The following is a 25,533-nucleotide window of genomic DNA, read 5'->3' as shown; positions in this document are numbered from 1 at the left end:
CTCCTCATGTCAAATTTTTTTTTTGAAAAAATTTTTTATTCTGTTTTATCTGTTGGCATTTTCATAGTACTTTTTAAGTGATTACTACAGACAGTAATATGGTTAAGTAGAGAGATGTGAACCTAACCACCTTGCCTGAAATTATCATGCATAGAAAAACTGTTGCAGGTTCCAAACACTCAATTTAGAGATCAATATTTAGAAAATAACCTGTATCCAAACTAGGGTTTGGGTGCACTGAGACAACCTGCAGCAGAATATGGTGTGAAAGCAAACTGGTCTTGGAGTCCAAATGTTTTCATCATTCACTTTAGTAAGTCTCACGAGATTCTCAATCTCATCATTTGTTGAATGGAATCTGTAATATCTGCTATATGTTCTTTGTAGGTATTCCCCAGATTGAAAGAGAAACTATATGTGAAATGAACCACCTAACAGATGGTGGATGGTTGTATTCAGTTTGGCACAAGGTCACCTGCTATTGTAGTTATTTTTATGTTAGAAAATAAAAAATTTATACTCCCTCTAACAATTACAACAACATCGTGTATGGAAAAATATGTATGGTGATTTAAATTAGTGAAAGTAAAGCTACACTTTGTAAATACACAGTTTTGAATAGTTTGTCTCTGTGGCACAACTACAGCAAATATGTTTACATAGAAATGGCTGTTTGCCTCATTAGCATGAGGGTAATAACGCTGTAACCATTTTGTCTCCTAGAATGATTGAAGATAGTGGGAAAAGAGGAAATACCATGGCAGAAAGAAGACAGCTGTTTGCAGAGATGAGTAAGTATAGAACTTTAAAGGAACACCCTATAGTTTCCATTGAATACTCATGGAAAGACTGGAAATAACCACTTAATCCTTATGCCATTTGTACTTTTCCTTAAAATCCTAAATTCCTTGTATAAAATGTACATTTGAGCAATTTGGCTCCCTGTTAGGTAAGAGTGAAATTAGTCAACAAACCCTCATAATTTGTTACTAGACTGCATATTTTCTATGAAAGAAAAAGTTTCACAGAGCCAAATGTTTATGTATACATGGACACTTGATAAACACTATTTAGTGTTGGCACAAATACAGTCCACTGAATTTTAAAATCTGTGTTCATACCCCCCACAATATCGCTGTGTCTGGCATATTGTAGGCACTAGATATAGTTTGTGAAATGAATTATTGAATGTTTTAACTGCAAAATGACATCATATGTCCCTATGGGAAAGAAGAATCAGGCGTGATCACCAGAGCAATCTGTATGCTGTCATTTGGACTTTATGGAGAGGAGAAAAATCTGTCCCACAAACCAGTTCCTAAAAAGTGAAAAGGAAAATAAAGTTAAAAAGAGTTTGGAGATGGGATGCCTGTGTGGCTCAGTCAGTTAAGCTTCAGAATCTTGGTTTCGGCTCAGGTCATGATCTTAGGCTCCTAGGACTGAGCCCTGAGTCAGGCTCCACACTGGATGGGGAGTCTGCTTGAAATTCTCTCTCTCTCCCTTTCCCTCTGCCTCCTCCCACTACTCACACACATGCTCTCTCTTTAAAATAAATAAATAAATCTTAAAAAAGAAAAAGAAAAGCAGAAAGAGCTTGGAGGTAACCTGCTGCATGAGAGAAACCAAACTATATTTACTTACTTTAGTGGAGAATCCATTAAATTAAGGTTATTGATTTATGTAAATGTCTGGTTGCCATATAAGTAATTGGTTGGTAATGTCTCCATTACAGACCATTGGCTTTTTTTGTTTGTTTGTTTGTTTGTTTGTTGTTGTTTTCGAGAGAAATAGAACATGCACGAGCAGGGGTGATGGGGCAGAGGGAGAGGGAGAAACCTAAACAGGATTCATGCTCAGCGTACAGTCCAACTTGGGGCTCAATCTCAGAGTCCAACTTAGGGCTCAGTCTCACAATCCTGAGGTCATGACCTGAGCTGAAATCAAGAGTCTGACATTTAACCAACTGAGCCACCCAGGTGCCCCACAGACCATTGTTTCTTATTCATAAAGAAGAACTTGTCATGGTAGGGGGCACACCTCTCAAATTCAATGTTGTAAAGAAAAAAGTACAATTCTTTTATTGTCTTTTTAGCTCTCCTTCCCTGCATAAGGCATAAGGATGAGCAGAAGTGAGTTGTAAGCCTTTCTCTCTGAGAAAGCAGTAGACAAAATTAGGTTTCTACTGAAGACTAGAACTGATTTGGCAAGAATGAGGGTCAGGAGCAGATAAAGGAAAGTCCCAGATAATAAGATTCATATTTTTCTTTATCATTTCCCAATAATCTGGAGGCACCAAGACAACATTAGAACTAACAAAAAGGAAAGAAAATTAAAATTGATGTGAGGAATCTCAATCATGCTCCTTGCTTTTTCCACTTTCAGAGACCTGTCTAAAGTGCCTGAGAGAGTTGCAGCCATGACCTTCCAATTTCCTCAGCTATGTCTGGCCCTGTATCTTCACTTCCAGCATGGCTAGCCCCCTGGAATTGTGCCCTTTGTTGATACAAATCTAACTGAGGAAGGAACTTAATTACCTCTGCCCATCTCCACAAAATGCAAGACAGCACAGATGTCCTCCCAAACCATAGATGCTTAGACTGAAAGTCAGGCACCCCATACATCATGGGCCAGTGTTTTGTCAGAAAAAGAAAAATTAATGAATATTTAACATAACAAAGCACTGAAGTCTTGGGGGGAAATCTCTGAATTTATCATTGTTACATTAAAGATGTGTCAGCCAACACACTGTAAGAATGATTTTTTTTAAAGTGCGTATTTCATGATTTTGTAAATACTTACCCAAATTTAAGTTCACTGTCCCAGTTCCTTCTGCACCTGTTGTAGTCCTTGACACAGACAAATACGTATGTCACAAATGTCTTCTGAGTTAAAGTTGTCCAAATCAAAGGATGAGTGATGTGTTAGAGCCACAGAAACAGAAAACCTCTAAATTTTTCAAATGAGAGAGATGTAAGAAAATTTTGCATTCATTTCCCAAATTGTAATTTTATCTTTTCATAGACACTTCTTTGGGATGGTATGCACTTTATTGAAATATTTTATGAGTTCTTCTGTGTCTTTCTCCCTTGCATGTGCTAAATAATAGACCCAGATGTTGGCCCCCAAAGGGGAATACACATCTGACCTTAACAAGGCTTTCGTGAGTATCCTGTTTAGACACAAAGTAGGACATGTCCATAGTATGTAGGATTCTGATGGTTAAGACAACTGGCTGATTTCAGAGGAAGAATTGATGGTGATAGGTAGGCTGTCATACAAAAGAGAGAGATGATCTCCTTGAGAATGTGTTAAATAGTCGAAAAATATATGGGTTATTCCAGCAGCTCAATCCGCAGGACACCAAAAAAAAAAAAAAAAGAAAAAGAAAAAAAAAAGAAAGAAAGAAAAAGAAAAAAACACAAGGAAACTATTATCAGGGAGGACTGACATCAGGCCTTGGAAAGTTAAGTTCCCCCCAGGAATCTGTGAGGGACCTAAAAAGGGAGGAAATTGTAAATCCAGTCAGCTGAGTATTTTCTAGAAATAATTTTTTATATATATTTTTTAAAGATTTTATTTATTTATTTGACAGAGGGAGAAAGAGTACAAGTAGGCAGAGAGGCAGGCGGCAGGGGTGGGGAGAGGGGCAGGAGCAGGCTCCCCACTGAGCAGGGAGCCCGATGTGGGACTCGATCCCAGGATCCTGGGATCGTGACCTGACCCGAGCCAAAGGCAGTCACTTAACCAACTGAGCCAGGTGCCCCTAGAAAAAAAATTTTTAAAACAGCAAAAGAAAGTGCCAAAGAGAGTCTTTGTTTTGGGAATTACAAATGCCAAAGAAAGATTGCATGTAAAGGAGTTAAGGCAGGGAAGACTTTATTCAAGATTATTGCAGAGCAGTCAGGACCTACTGCAAGAGAAAAGAGAGATTGAACTCAATCTGGAAGGCAGGAGGCTTTTTAAGTACTGGGGTGAACTAGTGCAGAAGTCCTGAAGATTATTAGTGGGGAAGGTGGTCAGTTGTGTTTGTTAATTGTCCCAGTTAGAAAGTTAGGCTTCTATGCTCCAACAGACAATTGGAGATCTCCTTCAATGATTGCATTTCAAAGGTTTGGCTCCCCTGTCCTTAAGAAAGGTATTCCTGGGCTGTAAAACAGGCAAGAGGCTGGGAGATTACATCCGCAATGGAGCAAAGAATTTACAATAAAAAGTTATCTAAAGTAAATGCTCTAAGGAAGGGAGGTCAGAGGTGTTGGGTCAGGAAGAAGCCTGCCTGAAGTTTGGTCAGGGCAGGGGTGGGGGGTGGGGGGGTGGCCAATGTTAATTCATCTTGGCCTTTCAAAGGCCAAAAAACAGAGGACACGTTGTAATTGATGAGAAGAACAATGGGTAAGAAATGTAGGCAAATTCAGGTGATTACAGCACATCTCATTAAACATCTACTCTGAGCTCAGGTACACAAGCAGCAGAAGCAAGAAGAAATGGTAAAGAAATTAAGGACTCAAATAAGCCAAAAAAGACTAGCCTTATGTTAAAACCAAAATGAAACATTAACCCTGTGGCCAACAATTTGATTAAAGAAATTCTAGACAAGTTGCCATTAACCAAAACTCCCTTGAGGATAATGCCCTAATTATCAGTTTGTTTGGTACCTTAGATTAAAACTGAAAAGACTTAGTTAAATGTCATCCTCACTTTGGCTTTTCAGCCATCAAATGAGTTTATCAGCTCAAATCAGCTTATCAGATTGGCTTTTAGCTGAATAAATTGTTTGTTCTTGGAATTAAATCACCTCTGTTTTCCTGCTGTCAGAGAACATCACTCTGCCTTATATGACCTTCACTTATGAACACGTCACTCACTGTTGTGAATGTCTCTTAAGGATAAGCCATAGGCCTTTATGTTCAAATCCATTCACCTCAGATGCTGAGTAAATGTTGGTTTACAAGTCTACAGGGCACAGGACAGGTAGGTTTTAATCAGAGAAGAGTGATTGGAAAATGTTCTTTCAGAACTCGGAAGACTACCTACCAAGATAAAGAAGGTCCTGAGGAGAAATCAGAGCGCTACCACTGCCTTTAAGCACAGGAGGGATAGAAAATCAGAGAGAGGCAAATACTCATACTCAACCAACACTTGAATTGTTCAAAGGCAGATAGTTCTTCAGAAAGTTGACTACAGTCAGCACATGGGTAGCTGGAATGAAACCTAGAGTATGATTTTGTAATACTATGACTTTTAGGAAAATTGATTTCAAAAACTCAGAAAAATGCCATGAATGAGACTGCTCCCATGAGCCCACCACACCCCTGGTAGGCCATGGTGGATACAGGGACTTTTTTCACTTGCTTCTTCATTTCTCTTGCTTCTCAGCTTCTTTAAAATGTTAATACCATGGGTCACCACTCTGGAAATACTCTCTTATGGCACCACTCTAGTCCACTCTTCTGCTTTTTTTTTGACCACTTGACTTCTCTTTTTATGTGGCTTGGCACCTTCCAGATACCCTAAAGCCAGATTTTACCAAAGTTTTGTTCAATTGCCTCCATTTACAACTTCACTTTCTGTCAAGGCTTCACCATTATTGTTATGGCTCACAAGTTTCAAGGAGTTCTTCAAAGCCATTCTCATAAACCAGCTTATCCAGAATAGTCAATATATAAACTCAGTGTCCCTTCTAGTCTGTTCCCTCACTGACAAGGTTTCTACTAATGAAGCAGCTTGAGGTGGGCTCACCATTAATTCCACTAAGGACCCCTGACTATATGCAAAGTCACCTCTTGGAAAAATATTCCAGTCTTGGCACAATGAGACAAATTGCTGCATTTTATATGTTTGTTAATAATTCTGAAAATGTACTCCATAGTCAGGAGTTCTATATCTGTATATCCAACTGCCACTGATTATCTCCATTTGGACATCCCACAAGCACCTCAATCTCGGTGAGCCCAAAACTGAACTCTTCATTCACCCACCTACAAACCTATTCCTCCGTATTTTACCATAGCCCAGTGAGGGCCTCTCCATCCCACTGAGTGTCCTAACATAGAAATTTGAGCATTATCCTTGAACCCCAAATTCCTTACTCTCTTCCCTTCTCTATCTCTCACACACACACACACACACACACACACATCCAGTCAATCAGCAAGCATGGAAGACTTCAGATACATTGTTCATAGGCTTCTTCTTTATTCAGTAGATATTTGTTGAGTGAATTTGAAAAATTAATGAGATATTTAATTATCTGAATGACTATACCAAAGGCTTTATGATGAGCTATCAAAACATGAGAGGCAAAATATATACAAATTGTGTGAAATTATTCAGAATGTAGTAAAAAAATGAAAGCCAAAAATTAGGTAAGGTTGGTTGGTTGGATAAAAAGATAGATGGATAAACGGAGAAAAAGAAAGAAAGAAGGTGGGGGGGAGGGAGTGAGAGAGTAAGGAAAGGAAGGACAGAGAGGAAGAGAGGAGAAAAACCTTGGAAGGAAGAACAAAAGAGGAAAAATGGGATTTGTAGAATATAGCAGTGTGATCCATCAGAATTCCCCACCCCCGCTTTCTTTGTTTTCTTTTTCAGAGAAAGGAAGACAGAAGGGAGAGGGGCAGTGTGGGGCCAGACACAGGGCTTGATCTCACAATCCTGAAATCATGATCTGAGCCAAAATTAAGAGTGGGATGCTTAACTGATTAAGCTACTTGGGTGCCCCTGTGATCAATCAAAATTTCTTAATTGCTTTTGTCTTTATCACTTTCTTCCAAGTATGACATGGGTATGAGAGATTTAAGGAGATGGTACGAGAGCATCAAGTTACCTTAAGTGAATTAGCTTTACATTTTTATTATGAAAAGTTTCAAATATATACAAAAGTCTAGAAAATATTATTCATCTCCATCCTTATTTGCTCCCAGTCCCTAACATTATGAAGAAAATCTAATATATTATTTAAATGAGTTGACTCTAATGTTGTTGTTGTTATTGTTGTTTTTGTTTTGATTTATTTATTTCTTTGACAGAGATCACAAGTAGGCAGAGAGGCAGGCAGAGAGAGAGAGGGGGAAGCAGGCTCCCTGCTGAGCAGAGAGCCCGATGTGGGGCTGGATCCCAGGACCCTGGGATCGTGACCTGAGCTGAAGGCAGAGGCTTTAACCCACTGAGCCACCCAGGCGCCCCAACTCTAATGTTTTAAAGAATTATATCCCAATGATACAATACTAAAAGAAAAAAATACCATCCACTTTTCTCAGAAATAATGAAGAGGACATTGTCAAAAAGAAAAAAATAGGGAAATACTATACTCATTTTTTTGCTATACCTATTTTTTATTAAAAAGGAAGACTATAGAGTCTTGAGAGTCTAGGGTATGAACTTGCAGGTTTTATATGATGGATTTTTTTTTTCCAGATGACGGAATAAAAATAGTGCTAATCCTAGATATTTCAAGATGCTAAGAACAAGGATTGCTCTACTGACTTCTTCATTCACTTATTCAAATTCTGTCTTTTTTATAAAGGAATTAAGTTAGCTAATTTCCCTTTTTAATAAGGCTACTAGACCACTAGCTCAGGAAAATACTATAGCATAAAAACGAACCTTAATTTCAGCAAGATACTAGAAAGTCTCTTACGTTGTGGGTGTGTTAGAGAAAATGTGAGCTGAATCACTGTAATTAGGTAGATTTAGAGGTGGTGATGTGACCATGTCTGCAGGAATAAGCAATGGGTCAGTCAACTTGGAGGACAGCCTCTAGTAGATACTAGAAGAATCTATTTGTGGATCTGTTCATGTCCTCGGTTTTAACCAATGCCTTGGACACAGAAGACATGTGACTACTCCCACAGCAGACTAGGAGCTTATAGACTTTTGAGAAGAGACCACACATGTAAAACTGAATTAAGTTTATAGTTTACTGGGGCAGAGACAAATAAATTTGTTTTAAACAAGTTGGATAAACAGAGCAAGCACCTGGTGCAGCATGTCTCAGCTCAGCTTTTTTGGGTCCCAGAACCATATGGATCCTGTTGCCACTTACATTGTCTGTGCAAAGTGGTGTGAAAAGCTAATGTCTGCAAAGCTCAGTTTCATTGCTCACCACATCCTGTCTGATACTTAGGGCTTACATCCTCAGCCAGGAGGAACTTATATAAATAGGAAACAGCAAGAGACCCTCAGACCCCTTCCTGACTCCTAAACAAAACAGAGGGTCCATTAAGTCCACATCGTGATAGGGCAGGGAACCCTCTCATTCTCCTGTCCCTAAGCATCATCTCTGTGCCTCAGCACCTTTGCTGAATTGCCCCTAGGGCCTCTATGAGAAGGAGGTGCCGAGGAGCCATGGTTTCTGTCCTCGGAGGATACGGTCTTGCTGGAACTAAGACATTTAATTGTGTGAGACGTCGAAGCCCTTTCACACCTGGGGCTTATCGTTATCCTTCCAGAATTTACACAAATAATCTGTGTCCCTAATGTCTTCTTTTAAAGATTTATTTACAGGTAGTGATTGTTGACCCAAGCTCAGCATCAATAAAAATACATATTCCTCCAGGGGAAAAGGCAGACTGAGCGTTCAGGCATTTCAGATAGTCTCTCGTCTCTGGTTATTCAATACCCCAGAGAGTTCCTGTTCCACAGGAGCCTCTCAGGTTTACAGAGGACATGAAACTGGGCAGTCCCTTGGAGATGCCAGTGGCAAAATCAAAAATTTTAGAATGGTTATAAGCACGAGCTGGAAATTAAAAGAAACTAACCAGATAAATACAAAGTCCTATCTTTAGCCTCCAAATAAGCATTTAAATAAAAAACAGAAAAGATCTGATAAGATGTAAGTACATACGATTTTTTAAACCCACTTTTTAATGAAAAGAGACAGAAGAATGAACCATTTAATTTTTTTAAATTGTATTAGTGTCTTATCAAAAGTGGTAATGATTGCTTTCTATATATTCTGCACAGACAAAGCAATAACTGTGGCATTTGAGTTAATTTTATATATCTCATTTCAAGGAGCTACGAGCCACCCATAGAGCCAGAAGACTAGAATGGATAAAGGTCTCAAAGCCATGCCTGATGATAATGAGAATAATAATAGCAATGGGCATGTATTGAAGCCCTATTGTTTGCCTCCATCTGTGGTAGACAAATGGCCTTGAAATGGCTGTGGAATTGAACCTGTCCAATCTAAAAGGTCAAGAAGTTATGATCCCAGCTAAACTTTAAACTCCATGATGAGAGGGGTGTTTTTACATAACCTTCAGATGGTAATGAAGATGCTAGTCATGGTCGTGATAGCTGCTTCCCAATGTGTGAGAAATAAATTATCAAGTGACAGGGAGGAAAAATGATGTGTCTCCAGAGAGGAAATTAGATCAAATAAATTGAACTTATCAGGACACAAATTAAAGCTCAAATATAAAAAAGAAATTTCTATCACTTAGCGCTATCAGTATCACTTATTGTTGCTCAGAAGTGGATTAGAAACCTTTTAAGGAGTCCCACCTGCTATTAAGTGCTCACTAGGTACAAGCGTCAGACCTTACTAGCTTGTAAAGCTGATACTGTAATCACCATATTCATGGAGAAATCAGATACCGCGTAAAAACTTGTCAAAGGTTACACAACTAGGAAATGAAAGATTAAGGCTTACTGACTTTAAAGCTCATTTATTTTGGGCGCCTGTGTTACTCAGTTGATTGGGCGACTGCCTTCGGCCCAAGTCATGATCTCGGACTTCCAGGATTGAGTCCCGCATCGGGCTCCCAGCTCCTTGGGGAGTCTGCTTCTCCCTCTGACCTTCTCCTCTCTCATGCTCTCTCTCACTCATTCTCTTTCAAATAAATAAATAAAATCTTAAAAAAAAAAAAAAGCTCATTTATTTTTACTAAGCTATAACCATCCCTATCATTGAAAATAATCCATATGGCCATTGTCCACATGTCCATCTCTTAAGGGCATGGTTAGGAGAATTCCTGCCTTGGGTGAGGATGGGCCCTACCTACCTCTTTGATCCTTCAAGCACCCAGTGTCAATGAGCCTGTTTGTCAAGTAACACATTCTCACAAGAATGAATGTTTAATGATCTGCTTCATAAAACTGGGAATAGGAATATTGATATCATTTTTAAACGAATCTAGAGAGATCAGTTTGATTCGAGGGAATGCTAAATGCTCTCAATGCAGGACACTTGCTAATTCCCCCTAAATTTCATTAGGAAAGCACTTAATTGGCCTCCTAATATAATTATTTCTAGGCCGGTTCATTCACTTGCTACCCTAACTATTCTATTTTGAATCATTTATGTAGCACTTCTACTGGTAAAGTTCAACACAAATCAAAATATAGCTCTGTGCCTTTATATCTGTTACGAACCATAAACATGGGCTTAAAGAAATCCAAATATTTGGAAGCAGAGAAGAACAGACATTTGTTGAAAGTCTGCTATGTTCTAGACACAGTCTAGAGATCAGCTCATTCGGAAAAGGGTAGGAGAATCGCCAGGAACTCTGGGGTTGGATGTACCAAGCAGCCTGTCCGCAGGGCGCTGTGAGGACACCAGCCCCAGCCTGGCAGAGCTTCTGGGTGGAGAGTCATAGGAAATATTACTGGGTTGGTGGCACGGGAAGGACACACAGAGGGGCTTGGATTCGCAACAGAACATTCAGACTTGGTGAGCAGCAGAAGCCATGCTGGGTTCTTGAGTAGAAGTATAGAATAAGCAAATTTTTTCAAGAATATGGGGAAGGTGTTCCTCTCTTTAGAGAGAGGAGTGGGAAGCCACAGTATAAGAAAGAGTAGTGGTTGTTCTTAGAAAGGAGTCTCCTCTGAGGTTGACAGGAAAGTTTGCAGGATACGCACTAGCAATACTGATGAATACAAGGCGCCAGCTCCGTGCCAAGCCCTGGTCTCCATGCTTAGGCGTAGTCACGCATTTGCCTCCTAATTCTGTGAAGTAAGAAGTGGTGGTATCATCATCCCCAACTTCCAGATGAGAAAACTGAGGTTTCTAAGAGCAGCTGATGTGGGCACCAGGGTTGCTCAGTCAGTTAAGCATCTGCCTCAGGTCATGATCTCGGGATCCCAGGATCGAGCACCCACCCCCCACCACCCTCCTGAGACCGCTCAGCCCAGACTCTGCTTCTTCCTCTTCCTCCGCCTCTCCCCCCACTTGTGCTCTCCCCCCGCCCAGATAAATAAATAAATAATCCTATAAATACAAATAAATAAAAGCAGTGGACCTAAGATCACATAGAAAAGATATCCCACATTCAGCGAGCGCTCCCCTCACAACCAGATTCTTTTTTCTTTTTTTTTTTTTTAAAGATTTTATTTATTCATTTGACACAGAGGAGAGAAATCACAAGTAGGCAGAGAGGCAGGCAGAGAGAGAGGGGGAAGCAGGCTCCCTGCTGAGCAGAGAGCCGGATGTGGGGCTCCATCCCAGGACCCTGAGATCATGACCCGAGCTGAAGGCAGAGGCTTAACCACCTGAGCCACCCAGGCGCCCCTCGCAGCCAGATTCTGATGACCCATCACAGTGCGTTTAAAATGGTTGTTTGACGACACTGCTGTCGTCTTGCTGTTTATAGTCACAGCTTGAGCAGATTGTTCTCGGAAGTGGCAGACACCATAGGGCTGAGGCCGTGTTCCTCCGCCCACGAACACGGTGGACAACCAGCGTGCTGGCTCCGCGCGTTTTCCTCCTCCAGAACCTGAGGGATGTGAGGCAGACCTTTTCCAGTCTGAAAGTTGTATTTGTAGTCTAATAAAGATAAAAATCAAGTTAAGTGAATGGGTTATACTATCTATGGCCGTTTTCTTTATAAATATTATAAATCGCTTTCCACACACATGGCAGACCATATGTGTACGTTTCTCCCCCCCACCAGGGGCTCAAGATCTGGATCGCATCCGACTCTCCACCTACAGAACAGCATGCAAGCTTCGGTTTGTTCAGAAGAAATGCAACTGTGAGTATGCCAGTTGTTTGGACTAATTACCCTCCTGAGTCCTATAGTTTACGTTTGTTACTTTGTTTATTAAAACTGGTGTCTTGTAAGTGTTGATAAAAATATGTTTATACAACAGTAGAGTATCAGGATGCACAAATGGTTAGAGAGACTCTTCCTAAGTGATTCTGAAGGTTTCATTGCTCTTAACTGCTCAAGTGATGAGCCTTTGGATGTGTGCGAAATCCTGTCCTTGGGATGGTTTAAATCTGGATGGATATTGTTCTTCTCTTCTCTAGTGTTGGTATTGTCCATGCAGTGCCATCAGAGTGGTTTCCACGAACATTAGAAAACATCAGATATTAAGTCCTTTTTTTATACATGTGTTTGCCTTACAAGTATAAGAAAATGTTGATAAGCCCCTGGAAAGCACAGAAGTTTCTTTCTGAAGCTACAAAATTACCCTTTGTATCAGAGTTTTAACTACATTGGCCTGCATCGCACCATTGCAAGAAAAGAGGCGATAGTACTCGAAGAAACAGAGACTTGCTTCGACTTGTTCCCAAATTTTAAAATGTCAGCAGCCACTAGATCACTAATCCCAGCGAACCGTTTGCGTCGTCTGCTGCTTCACTGCTCTCGTCATTTTCTGGAGAGAAAAATTGCCTCATAGTTCGTGTCTATGAACTTACTCTTTTCTTTTTGAAAACTGACTGCTGTAAAAATGAATAAGTATCCTCATTTTCTAGTTAGTATCAGATGGATTAGAAAAATGAGAACCGGAATGGTCTCCTGAGGACGTAGACGTAGTTTTTGCCTGAGTGGCAGAGGGCTTAGACACTGTAAGTGTGGAAACCAGGCATGTCCACACTCCAGAGTCTCCAGCAGATGTTCCCTGGGGTCCTGCCCCAGGCTCCCCAAATCCTAACCATGGGGGATGGGCAGGCAGCGTGTAGCTAGTCTTACAAGTGCTCATGTAGAGCTTCTTCCTCAGCTTCAGTGGCTGGAAATGGGGCTGAAGTTTGGGGCAGGAGAAGGGGGTAAACACAGGTTTGCCAGATAATCAAAGACATGTTTGACTCCTTACAGAAAACTAAATCCATCCAAAAAAAAAAAAAAAAAAAAAGGTGGGGAGACATTGAGAAGAGCACTACAGATGCGGGAAGGAATCTGTGGATGTACTTGCAGCTCTGGGCACTGAGGAGTCTATAAAAGGACTTTCAAATGCTGGTATTAAAGAACAAGGAAGAGGCTCCCACCAAAAAAAGGCTTTTTCCCCTCCTCAACCCTACCACCTGTATTTAAACAAAAGGAAAGGTCTCCATGTATTCAGCGATGAAAAAGTGACAGGATCCTTCTGCTTTCTTTGCTCATCGCCACTCAGTGGCCCTGAGAATAAAGAGAGAAGAGAAAGAGCAGGGACGGGGGTTCTCATCCCACAGAGCTTTGCCAAGCAGAGCTTCCTCTGGTCCTTTCAGCAGAGATAGGGAATTGTTCAAAAAAAAAGTGTTACAAAACAGGGATGAACTAAAAAGTAAATAATAAAGAAAGGGAAGGCTGGGAGGGAAGGGGAGAGCATTGCAAAGGCCCTAACTATCTCCAGCAACCCTGGGCCACCTCGCATTCTTCCTGCTCCCAGGGAATGGCCCCTTCTCATTCTTGGGGGTCTCCTTTTCCTCTTCCTGTTCTTTTCTGCTCCTGATCCTTATCCTACATCCAGAATCATGTGATGGTCACCCTGACTATGCAATGAGTCACGCTGATCTCCTTGGAAAACAGTGCCAGTCCATCCCTGGGGAAACTAGAACTTTCTTCTCATCTAGTTGTCCCTCGTTGCATCCATTCACTTACCTTTTAATTTAGAAAGCTTATAACGAGCTCCTACTGTGTGTTCAGCACTGTGCTTGGGTGCCTGGGGTAGAGCGATGTGAATAAGATGCGATCTCTGCCTTAAAGTTGCCCAAAGTCTACCTGGGTTAGACTGGATGGAATTTTAAACGGGCTCCTAACACAGTATGGAAGTGTAATGGTAGGAATGGGGGCATGGTGTTATGGGAGCACAAGGAGGCTGGGCCCTATGTGGGCATGAGGGCCAGTAAGAGGAGTTTCCTAGAGAAGAAGGCATCTAGCCTGATTCTTAGAGAATTAGTGGACATTACACAGAGAAGTGTTACACCCGACAAACTTCATCTATTTGAGGATGAGGAAAATCCCTTCTCAGCCTGTTGGCTAAGATCAAGTGTAGGATGAGGAAAATATTACATTCTATACAAACTATACAAAAGTAAAGCTTAAGGAAGAGAAACAAGCAGGTTTTCAATGCTCTGCTAAAATAAAGTTGCTTTTTAAAATCGTTTCTACCTTGAGCAAAAGTGTTAAATGCAAGTATGATATGTGTTTGCTGAGTTTTCCTCCCTGACAACAAATCTAACAGTTGTGATGTCAGGGAGCTTGCAAAATGCTAACACAGCTGAGACTGTTTTATCTTAAAGGCAGAGCCTACTTTTTCAGATAAATAGGACACTGGTGTTTATGGGACATAATATTAGTCAATGTTGAACGTACACCCCTGTATTAGGGGAAGGTCATTTTTGTCTGCAGTGAAACTTAATACACCATAAATATGGTAACTTATACTGGAGTTTTACTCTACAATAAGAGAAATTAAAAAAAAAAATCCAGGCAATGTATTTGTAAGTGCATTGCTTTATTGAAATTCTTACATAGCGTTTACTTCATAGAAATCGATGGACCTTAATGGAGAACAGGTTATTTTTAGGTCCAGACTTTATTTACAGGTAAGATTGATGTTGGGTATTAACAAAACTAAGCTTAAAAACTATATAGTAGAGGGGAGAAAACATTAAAAACTGACACTTGTCATCACCTAGAAAAAAAAAATATTATCTGGATATAGCATGGAGTATATAGACTTTTAAGAGATTTGTTTTTTTATCTGAGTTCAGACATCAGAAGGGTTAGTTAATTCCCTGTATTTCTGTCCCCACAGCCCTTGCCTACTGTCTTTATGGTTTCCTGTACAGAGTACTGATTCCTATCACCGACATTCATGTTCATTCCCTCTAATGCAATTCTTGATGGATGCTGAGAGTAACTGCTTCTCAGGGTCGAAAACACTCCATAGAAGAGGTCAGAAAACTGTGGCCTGTGCACTAAATGCAGCTCAGCACTTACTTTTGTATAGACTGTAAAATAGGAGTTTTTACAGATGAATATTTGCAATGATTTTAAAATAGGGAATACTACTTACAGTCCCAGTTAAGCAAAATGCTATCCTTCCCCACCCCCAAATTCTAATCTTCTCATTGGTAAACAAGTATTGAAAAAAAAAAATTTCCTTCCATTATTATATTTTAATTTCATCAGAAAAATGTTGTATAAATTTGTTTTCTCTCTCATTATATATATGCCAGCGTAATATCTACATAATATTACTATGTAATCTGGTAGTGCCCCACTCTCCAAACACGAAAAAGACATTCACCAACCTCTGTTATAAAAGAAAAATGTGAGACACCATCTTTTCTTTTTTTCAGACAAAAGACACTTTATTCCTTCAACTTTTCTCCATGGGATTCATTTGTCAAGTCAGCTTCTTCCCCTTACCATTCATTTTTGTACCCTGGCCTAACCTCCCTCCCCGTGCCATGACTAGCACATTCCCTAATGGAACAAAAGGATGGATGACCCTAAAAATTAGGGGACACCAAGTTGTCTGTTTTATTTTCTAGGAGGAATAGGACAGAAAGGGGATAATACACACAATATTCCTAACTCTGCTTTCTAATCGATAGCATTTTCTTTAGCTTCGAGGTTTCCTGAGAACTTTCCACAAAAATAAGCTATACACCATCTATGAGGATGTGTGCAATGACAACATCTCAGCCTTTGTTTTAAACAAATAACTATTTTCTGCCAGAACATTATCTCCTCGGTCAGCACTGACATGGTTAATGATCCAGATACCCTGTAATGTCAGCAGATCTTTTCCCAGAAATTACTTTGGAGTCAATGGAATGCAGCCTTAAGTTCATGAACAATAAAAGGGAACAAGAGAAATAAATCAGAAATCTCAAATCCCTCCTGTTTAATAAAGGGAGCAAAAGTAAGGAGGCACCTTCTTTTAGTTCTTCTTCTCACAGCCTGAATTTTCGGTCAGTCGTATCAACTAAAATTTAGTTAAAATTTTGCTTAAAAGGAAAAGAGGAGGAAAGGTATATATTTATATCTGAAATTTCAGTTTCTCAAACATTTCCCTCTAATAAAAGAAATACAAGTATTCCTCATCCACTTATATAGTTAGAACGCATGCTTTGACTTAATAACTCTAAACTTCATTCAGGGTTTCTAGAAGAAAAGAAAATGCAGAACCTCTTCACCTAATGGCTTCTCTGTCACTGTGAAATTAACTCATGTGAGTGCTAGATATATGGTGGGTACAGAAGGAATATTTTTTTTATGAGTGAATGAATAGGATCCACTAGATTCATTTTTTACCAGCCAAGTGATTAGTCTTACACTTTCAGGAGTAGCCTTTAGGTATGTATTTTGTTTTTGTTTTTGTTTTTGAGATTTTATTTATTTATCTTGAGAGAAAGAGAGAACAAACATGAGCAGGGAGGAGGGGTAGAGAGAGGGAGAAGGAAACTCCCCACGGAGCAGGGAGCCCAACTTGGGGTTTGATCCCAGGACCCCAGGATCATGACCTGAGCAGAAGGCAGATGGTTAACTGAGTGAGCCATCCAGGTGCTCCAGGTATGCTTTTTCTGGAATGAATACTAATATCCCATTCAATTTTATTCCAGTTGATTACCAGCATATTCCTCCTCTTTGCCATATTTGTAAGTATGTGGATTTTGGGCTGCCTGTATCCATTTCTATCATTACATAACACACTTGGCCACTTAAAACAACACACATTTACTCTCTTGTAGTTTCTGTAGGTCAGAAACCAGACACAGCATGACTGGATTCTCAGCCTAGGGTCTCCCAGTGTCTGTGGTTCTCATCTGGGGTTCACGGTTCTCTTCTGAGTGAACTGGCTATTGGCAGAACTCATTTCCTTATGGTTGAAGGGTTGAGGTCTCCATTCCTTGCTGACAGTCAGCTGGGGACTACTCCCAGTTCCTAGAAGCCACCTGCATTCCTTGCCACATGGCCCCCTAGATGTTTGCTTCTCCTTCTGTACCAGGCACACTGGGTCTCTCTGACTTCCTCCTCCTCTGTGAGCAGCCAGAGAAAACTCTCTGCTTTTAAAAGAGTTATGCAGGGGCACCTGGGTGGCTCAGTCAGTTAAGCATCTGCCTTAAGCTAAAGTCATGATCCCAGAGTCCTGGGATCGAGTCACTGGATAAAGCCCCGAGTTGGGCTCCCTGCTCAGCTTCTGCCTCTGCCGCTCACCTCACTTGTGTGCTTGCTCTCTCCCTCTCTCTCTCTCAAATAAAGTCTTTAAAAAAAAAAAAAATGAAAGGACTTAGGTGGGTCAGGTACACCCAGAAAATTCTCCTTATCTTAAGGTCAACTGACTTGAGACCTTAATTACATCTGTAAAATCCCTTTACTGCTGTACCTAAATTAGTGTTTGATTCAGCAGTGGAGAAGGTATGTCAACACTGAAGACCAGGGATCTTGGGGGTTGGGCAGGTGTGAAGAGGAAGAGGACGTCTTAGAACTCTGCCTGCCGCATTGCTCAGCATCATTGACTTTTCTGTTTTCCAGATAATGACATAGAGAGCCTTGGGTGAAAAAATGAAGTTTAAAGGAAATACTCAGGTGACAGAAACAGATCCCCCAAAAAGAGATGTGTCTGAAGGAGAGAGATAGGACTCTTTCCTGTCAAGGAGTCAAAAGGAAGAGCAGGAATGTTCAGTTAGGGAAATAAGTGGCAGATGGCAAAGGCTTGGAGCATAATTATCTGTGCTCCAAGTGATTTTGATACATATTTTCACTGTTGATGTTGGATCATTCTAGATACTTGTTTAGAATAAAGAGAAAGGCATTGCACTAGAATCCAACATTCCTTAAAAACTCCCTGTGGGGAAGTTGGTGGTAGCAGCAGAACATAAACCCATTCAAGATGCCTTATAATGTGGCAGCGGAAAACCTCCTCCTGGACCAGCGGAAAACTCTGTCTGGACCTGTGGCAAAACTGTTTCCCCTTCATCAGAGTGAACTTCTGGTAGAACAAATCTATACTGTTAAGGTTCTGGTGCTTGTGATACAGGCTTAATTAAAGCTGCTTCTTCCCTTTCATTGCTTCTATTTTTAAGATCTTAAAGATTCAGAGCTTTGTTTTCTTGTGAGAGCTTTTATTTTTAGAGACTGCTAGGAGCTCTGTCTTCCCAGTCTTTGGCCACTGCGCAACCTATGAACTGAACCAGTGCTTGTAGTTGTTTCTGGGTGTCTGGAGGGAACAGCCATCAGCTTCCTTCCCTTCCTCCTGCTTCTGCATTAGACCACAGAGCTGGGACCACTGAATACTTTTACGCTCACAGTTTAAGAAAGAACCTCATGTTTAAAAGCCCCAGCCAACTGGTTAAGAGTGACATGTACAGAGGCATCCTTTCAAGCTTCCCTGCACCATCTAGCAAGTAAGATTCAGTGGCCTTCCCTTAGTGGTCTGCCAAGCTGTGTTCCTGGGAACCTGCTGGACTGGCACAGAGCCGCTGAGCTGAGCAGTGAAGGGACACCCAGAGGGTGCTGTCCTACAGCCTGGCTCCTGGGGTCGTGGGGCTCTGGCAAACACGAAGAGGAAACCAAAGACAGTTAGGAGGACGGGGAAGGAAAGATGGCTGCTCCCACAGAACCACCCCTGTGACCCATGAGGACTAAATCAAGGAGACTTTCTTGACATTTTGTTCATGTTACCAGCAGCCACTCATTCATTTTTTTATCCAACGAATATGGACCAAGCTTTGCTGCATGCCAAGCATTACTCTAGACCATGCGGGGGCGGCAGGGAGGTGATAATATTACATAGTGTTCAAATTTAGTATTAGAATAACCTCAAGGGGCGCCTGGGTGGCTCAGTGGGTTAAAGCCTCTGCCTTCGGCTCAGGTCATGATCTCAGGGTCCTGGGATCGAGCCCCGCATCAGGCTCTCTGCTCAGCAGGGATCCTGCTTCCCTCTCTCTCTCTCTCTCTCTCTCTCTCTTCCTACTTGTGATCTCTGCCTGTCAAATAAATAAATAAAATCTTTAAAAAAAAAAAAAGAATAACCTCAAGTTTAGAATCTAGTTGTATGTTCTATTTATTATAAAACTTCTGGTTTTGTGACTATCAAATAGTAGAAAACACTAAAACTTTGCTGTATCAGCTTATATTTAGCCTGTCAAGTCCCCTGAGCAAACTTTCATTTTCTGAAGGAAAAAAAAAGTACTTATAAATATGGCAGTTAAAGACATCAAATGTATCTGTAGCTATTGAAACAAATTATTTAGCTGTTTTTAATCATTCGTGATGTTCGGCTAGGACTTCTGCTTTACCTCCTTTTTTTATCAGGAATTGTAAAGTTCTGTTCATTCTAGATGAAGAGAACATAGCACAAGAGATCTTAAATGGCTTCTCCTGCATAAACACCAGATCAAATCATATAATTGAGAGCTCAACTTCTCACCTCCAAATATTAGCCAAATGCTACGGTAAACAGATAGCCTGTCCAGCGATGTCTGTCAAACACATGGACCACGAGCCTGCTACAAAGCTAATAATGCGTCAGCCTTGAGAAGCTTAGTTTCTCAAAGATAATAAACTCAAACATAAGACCAAGTATACATTTTAATTTCCAAATTCAACACTGCTGATATAGGACTGTGATACTATTATATTGTGTAGAAGGATATGTCGAGGAAGAGTTAATTTGACCACACAGAATTAGAATCTGTTTTGAACATGGTCATAATCATCGTTTTCTCCTCATTTGTTACTCTGAATGGGCTCAACCAGTGATAGATGGGGTCTTGGTTAGAATCTGTGCTTGAGCCCATGTTTCCCAGGAAGCAGACTCCACACAAGGCTTCTGTGGAACTCCCTTGTTTGCCATTCCAGAGCGGAAGTGGAACAAGGGAGGAAAGCCAACAGACAGTGCAGGAACTTCTAAGGAACCTCCCAAAAGGCTCCAGAACTTTCCACCCAGGGGCCACAAGGAGGAAGTCCTAATCTAGCTGCTCCTCCCTCTCTACCACCCCCCTAAGTCCGGGTTGCATTTGTGTAGGTGTGAGGCAGGTCCCTGGCCTTGGTGCTGGGGCATCAGAGGTTTGGAGCAAGAGTCTGAGGCAAGTGCTCTCTGGTGGCAGCTGTGTGGAGCAGATCAGTTGAAGTCTACACCTTGCCCTTCGTTCCCGCAGGGGCTGGAGCAAGGGGCGGAGCCAAGATTTTGAAAAGGTACCAAACAGGGGTCTGAAACATTGCCTCCTGTGCACCTTGGCTTTCTGTGTTAGACATTTCCTTATCGGTGTTTTCTACTGCCTTTTAATTTTTTTTTTCTTACAGAAGATACACTTCTCATATTCTTAACCTCACTTAAGATACTGCGGATAATCTGCCAATTAGCCCTCTAGAGACTGCTTCACCCAAACACTAACCTATCTCCCAAACAATTTTCCTACGTACTAGGAAACTGAGTCATAACTATTTTCTGAATGGGTGAATGAAATGCATTTTCATGTCTATCCCGTTTTTTTACTCTTATTGCAGAAAGACAATTAATTATACATAAATGGTACAGAGTGAGTGCAGGAAAAAGGGACACTTCCCCACGATTGCTGCTTATCTGTTCTTCAGGGACCCCGTGTACTTTGTCCGTCAGTGTTGATCGGGGCCAGATTGGCACGTGGTGCAGCGTCCCTGAGAGCAACAGCTGTAAAGGAAAAGCGGAAAGCAGTTTTTCAACAGTTGCCAGCCCCATGGTTGCTCTTTTTCTTGAAATGCCGCCTCTGGTATCTAGGGTTCTGGCCATCTGCTCAAGTCATAGTGTGTAAGGAATAATGAAAGTACTGCGGGAAGCCATGCTCTGTGAGTCTCATTGAGCTCTCCGAATCTTCTAGAGATCATATGTCGTGACTGGCAAACAGTAGGCCCTCTACCCTACTCCATTCACCAAGCACTGGTGAGCACCCAGTTTGAACAAGGCATATGCAAGTAGCTATGAGAAGTACAGAGATGAACAGGACATAGTACACATCTTCAAGTTAGTTATAATTTCATGCTGTGGTTCTTTCTCCTCATGAATCTTTGAGAGAATCTTGATGAAAGTCACAGATCCTTTCCCTCCAAACACACATGATCACAACCATAAAATTTAGTTCATCATTTCAGAGACCCTCCTCTCCTCTGAAGTTCAGTCAAGAGCTTATCAAAAACAAGTGGAGGGAACAATTTGGCCCTTAGTAACTCTGAGAAATGCAGAGTGTCGTAAATGATCTAATATATGAAGTTGTCTGGGAGCAACAAATGGGAGAGCGTAATTCCACATGAAGGTATCAGGGCTTCCTCGTGTATACATGAGTGTAATACCCTTGAAAGACAGTTAACTGAAGAGTATACTTGCTAAAGAGTATAATAAATTATGCAAGGAAGCCGAATGTGTATTCTGGAATAAGAAACCCAATGTGGCTGGGGCATAAGATTCTTAGAAAAAGCTGGAGGTGAGTAGGAGATGAGGTTAAAGATTGGGGGACTGGACTGGTGCCTGGGTGGCTCCGTAGGTTTCCGACTCTTGGTTTTGCCCTCATCATGATCTCATGGGTTGTGAATTCCAGCACCGAGTCCACCCCCAGGTCCATTCTGCACTCAGCAGGGAGTCTGCTTGAAGATTCTCTCCCTCTATCCCTCCCCCAACTCACTCTCCTGATATCTCTCTCTCTCAAATAAATAAATAAATATTTAAAACAAACAAACAAACAAATAAATAAATAAGGTAAGGAGACTAGAGTCCACACATTGCTTTTCAAGCTTAGAAAATTGTGTTTTACTCAATAGGTGATGGAGAATGGCATGGCCACAGCTGGGACTTACACCACTTCTTAGGACAGATGGAAGAGGGCAGGAACTAGAGATGAGTAAGAAAGTTTACCATAAAAATCTATGTAGGATAGGCTTGGCAGGTAGCATGGCTGAGTAGTCTAAGGCACTAGATTAAGGCTGCAGTCTCTTTGGGGTGTGGGTTCGAATCCCACCACTACCATCCACTGGGCACGTGGGGGGCTCAGTCAGTTAAGCGTCTGCCTTTAGCTCAGGTCATGATCCCAGGGTGCTGGGAATCCCTGCTCCACAGGGAGTCTGCTTCTCCCTCGACCCTCCCCCTTTTCTCTCTCTGTTTCTCATGAATAAATAAAATCTTAAAAAAAAAAAAAATCTATGTAGAAGGCAGTAAAAGCCCAAACTAGAGCACTAGAATGTAGGGAATGCTAAAGGCATATTGAAGAAACCTATACAAACTGTCTAGTGAAGGCTAAAATGACTACCCAGAGGGGAGGTAAGATACACGATCCTCTTGCTTCTGAAGCTATTAAATACATCCTGAGCAAAGTTAAACACTGGCAGTGAGAAATTAGTTATTGTTCAGATCTTTTTTTTCATTTACCTTCTCTTATTATTTTTATAATCATTGGTACAATACCTTGGAAAATAATAGGCTTAATAAATGCTTGTTCAATTGAATTCAGCTCAATTTAATTTATGGTATGACAGCTATTGAGCCAACAATTACTATACCTCATTTTGAATAATGATGCCAGTCTACAAACACAATTTAAGGAAAACTGAATACTTTTTTCCTAATGGACAATAGATGTACTGTCAGGGCCTCTGAGGATTGGCCTGATATCCTACTTGATTTTATGCCAAAAATATGTTGTAGACCTTTTCCTGAAGCTCTCTTCCATCATTCATCTTACCCAGGAAATTAAAGTGAAACTAAAGTATCATCTTTGTAAGCTATGATGCTTCTCTCCAAGGATCCTTAGCACAGAGAGCGGTCTTGGTGATAAAGGTATATAATGTAGGTGCAAGGGAGTGTTGACTTCGGAAGCATAAAATAATTTGGTGAGTTATTTGGATGTAGTTTCGATTCATATATTGAAAGATATATCTCATGGCTCATGAATGGAAATCAAATACAAAAATTGTATTTTCTTAACATTTTCTTTCCCAACTCAGTTTTTGGTCAATGTGACTAATCTCTTCAGTGTAATCACATCAAAATGCATTTCTTGACCCTGGCAAAGCATACCACTTAACTGAATTTCTCTTCTCTAAGAGCTTTTTAAACCCTGTTTTGTCATGATCAAAAGCCTGCATGAGGGCATAAAAATAAATTATTTATTTGAGAAAATCTTAACAACTAGACAATTTGCACATGGCTTTCTTGACCACAATCCTTGTTCCCAGGATTCTTGTGATATCTTTTAAATAAATTCCTCCAACTCAAATGAGCATCAATTTCCTGTTCTCCTTTTCTCTCATCTCTTTAAGTCATGCTCCACAGCTGTGGTTCTCAAACATCCTTGCTTTTCAAAATCACCCAAGGAGCAGGGGAAACCGGGGATCCCCTGACCAAACTCCAGAACTATGGAATCAGAGGCCACAGTTTGAGACCTGCTCATTGCTCCAAAGAGCACTTTTGATTCTCACCACTGGACTAGTTGGCTGTAGACCAGGATGGAATTAACTCACATGGTATTTTGAAAATGAAATTTAGTGTTAAACTTGATGGGAAGCGAATTCTCCATCTCTCTATTTGATTACTGAAAAATTAGAGAATTGTCAAATAATGGCCAATAAGGAAAGGTTACAAAGTTACAGACCCCACTTTCTGGTACACCCAGCAAGCAAATTCTGCTAGCCCCAACAAGTTAGTAGAAGATGTGGTTGCCCTTTCTTCATTCGCTGCTCTCTGCTATCAGTCACTAGATCACCTTCTTCCTGGAGTATCCATCCCCACCCTCTTTATGTAGTGAGATCCTGCTGTGATTCAGGAATCAGCTTGAGCCCTACCACCTCCTCCTTTGAACCTTTCCAAAGTTTCCAGCCTGCAATAGCATCCCTGTATTTTCAGCTCCAGTAGTTTTGGGTTTTTTGGGTTTTTTGTTTTTGTTTTTTTTTTTTAATCTGCCCAAAGGATATGGGCTTTTGATGACATAGTGTCTCATCTTGATCTTTAGCTAGGCCATCTGAACGGGTCTTTCCCCATGGGAATTACAGCCTCTTTCCTTGCCAGGTTCTCATCTTTGGTCTAGTGCCCTCTAACATGAAGCACCATATAGTGTAGAATCTTTAAAATTATTGGCTGGATTTCATTTCTTTTGAAAATATGCTTCCATTCCCAGTTCTGTATGTACACAGCAGTTTTATTCTGTAGGTTAATGCTTGTACATGCAATACGTGTAGGGTTAGTGACACGCTGAAATATTCTTTTCTTTTCATGAGCTGATGTTCTCTGAATTTTGAGATAAGTGTTTGATCTGAACGTGAGCTAAACTCATTGCTGTGATACAGTCTCGCTGGATTTATAAAGTTGTCACACCTGGTAAGAGGAAAACCAACCTGAAATTGTAGAAGAAAGCTTGTATGAAGGGACAGAAATCTTTATCACTGATAGAGTAGAACAAAAAATTGGGAGATTATAGTCTTATCTGAATATGACAGTAAATGTTAATGCCTGTTTTCTCTCAAAAATAAGAACAATGCCTAAAATGCATACGGCGCTTTAGAGTTTACTAAGTGTTCTCCATGTGATTTTTGTTGTTCCCCAGAACACCTGTAAGATAAGAAAGTTGGATATTATTATTCCTGTTGTACAAATGAAGAAACACCTGAATCCAAGTCTATGATTTCTGAGCCTGTTTTTCTCTGGAAGAGAAGCTAGACTTGTCGAGTACTCTACGCCTTTGTTCACTAGATCCCACAGTCCTCTTCCACCTGTGAGTCTGTGTCATCAGGGACCTGTCTTGTTCACACTAATTCTAGAAGCCAGAAGAGGGCTGTGACATAATAAGGGCTGATAAGTACTTCTTCAGTGAATAAAATGAAGTTGTTAGCCTCCGGTATGGAAGGTTAAGAAAAGCGAGTTAGTGCGCTGGCAAGGTAATGAGCTTAAAGAGGAACCTGGAGTTGTTCCTGAAACTCATAAGGAGGTAGGTTCTTCTCCCCACCTCCTCACACCCTACGCACATGGCAGTCTGACCCACACGGGAAGCTCCCTGAAAGCATTCTCACCTAAAGTCTACTTGATATTTAGAATAGTGAGTGAAACTTTGCATTTGAGAGCTGCCATAGGAAAAAGACAGTGCTTCTCTGTGTGCTCATCTGTTAGTGCTAAGGGCACCAGAACGTTATTGGAAAACTGAAAGAATGACTCTCCATTAATAACTTTCCTAGAAGCCTGCAAACAAAGTTTCATAATCCACTGTGTGAAGGAACACAATTTGGCGCATCAGACCTGCAGTATAAAGGAATCAGAAATACCACCTGCACGTGGTTCTCGTGCTCTACCGAGGGGTCACAATTGGCAATTCATGCTGGGAATTTTCCTGAAAGTCAGGGAGCTTGGCTCTAGGGAGAGAAG

At 40.9% G+C, this 25,533-nt stretch overlaps 1 protein-coding gene across 30 annotated transcripts in view; it reads left to right on the top strand.

Moving 5' to 3' along the window:
* DTNA (dystrobrevin alpha) overlaps window positions 1-25,533 on the top strand; it is a 355,367-nt gene that overhangs the window by 230,892 nt on the left and 98,942 nt on the right. For all 30 annotated transcript variants that reach the window (XM_032859621.1, XM_032859622.1, XM_032859623.1 and 27 more), the window contains 2 exons: window positions 724-791; window positions 11,889-11,969. In XM_032859621.1, coding sequence (XP_032715512.1) covers window positions 725-791; window positions 11,889-11,969 — 148 coding nt within the window. In that variant the 5' untranslated portion in view covers window position 724. The remainder of the gene's footprint in view (window positions 1-723; window positions 792-11,888; window positions 11,970-25,533) is intronic.

This window comes from Lontra canadensis, unplaced genomic scaffold (genome assembly GCF_010015895.1).
Source record: "Lontra canadensis isolate GAN:19392208 unplaced genomic scaffold, GSC_riverotter_1.0 scaffold17, whole genome shotgun sequence".
Taxonomy (NCBI): domain Eukaryota; kingdom Metazoa; phylum Chordata; class Mammalia; order Carnivora; family Mustelidae; genus Lontra; species Lontra canadensis.
Note: the sequence above shows the minus strand (reverse complement) of the source record. Positions and strands in the feature narration are given on the sequence as shown.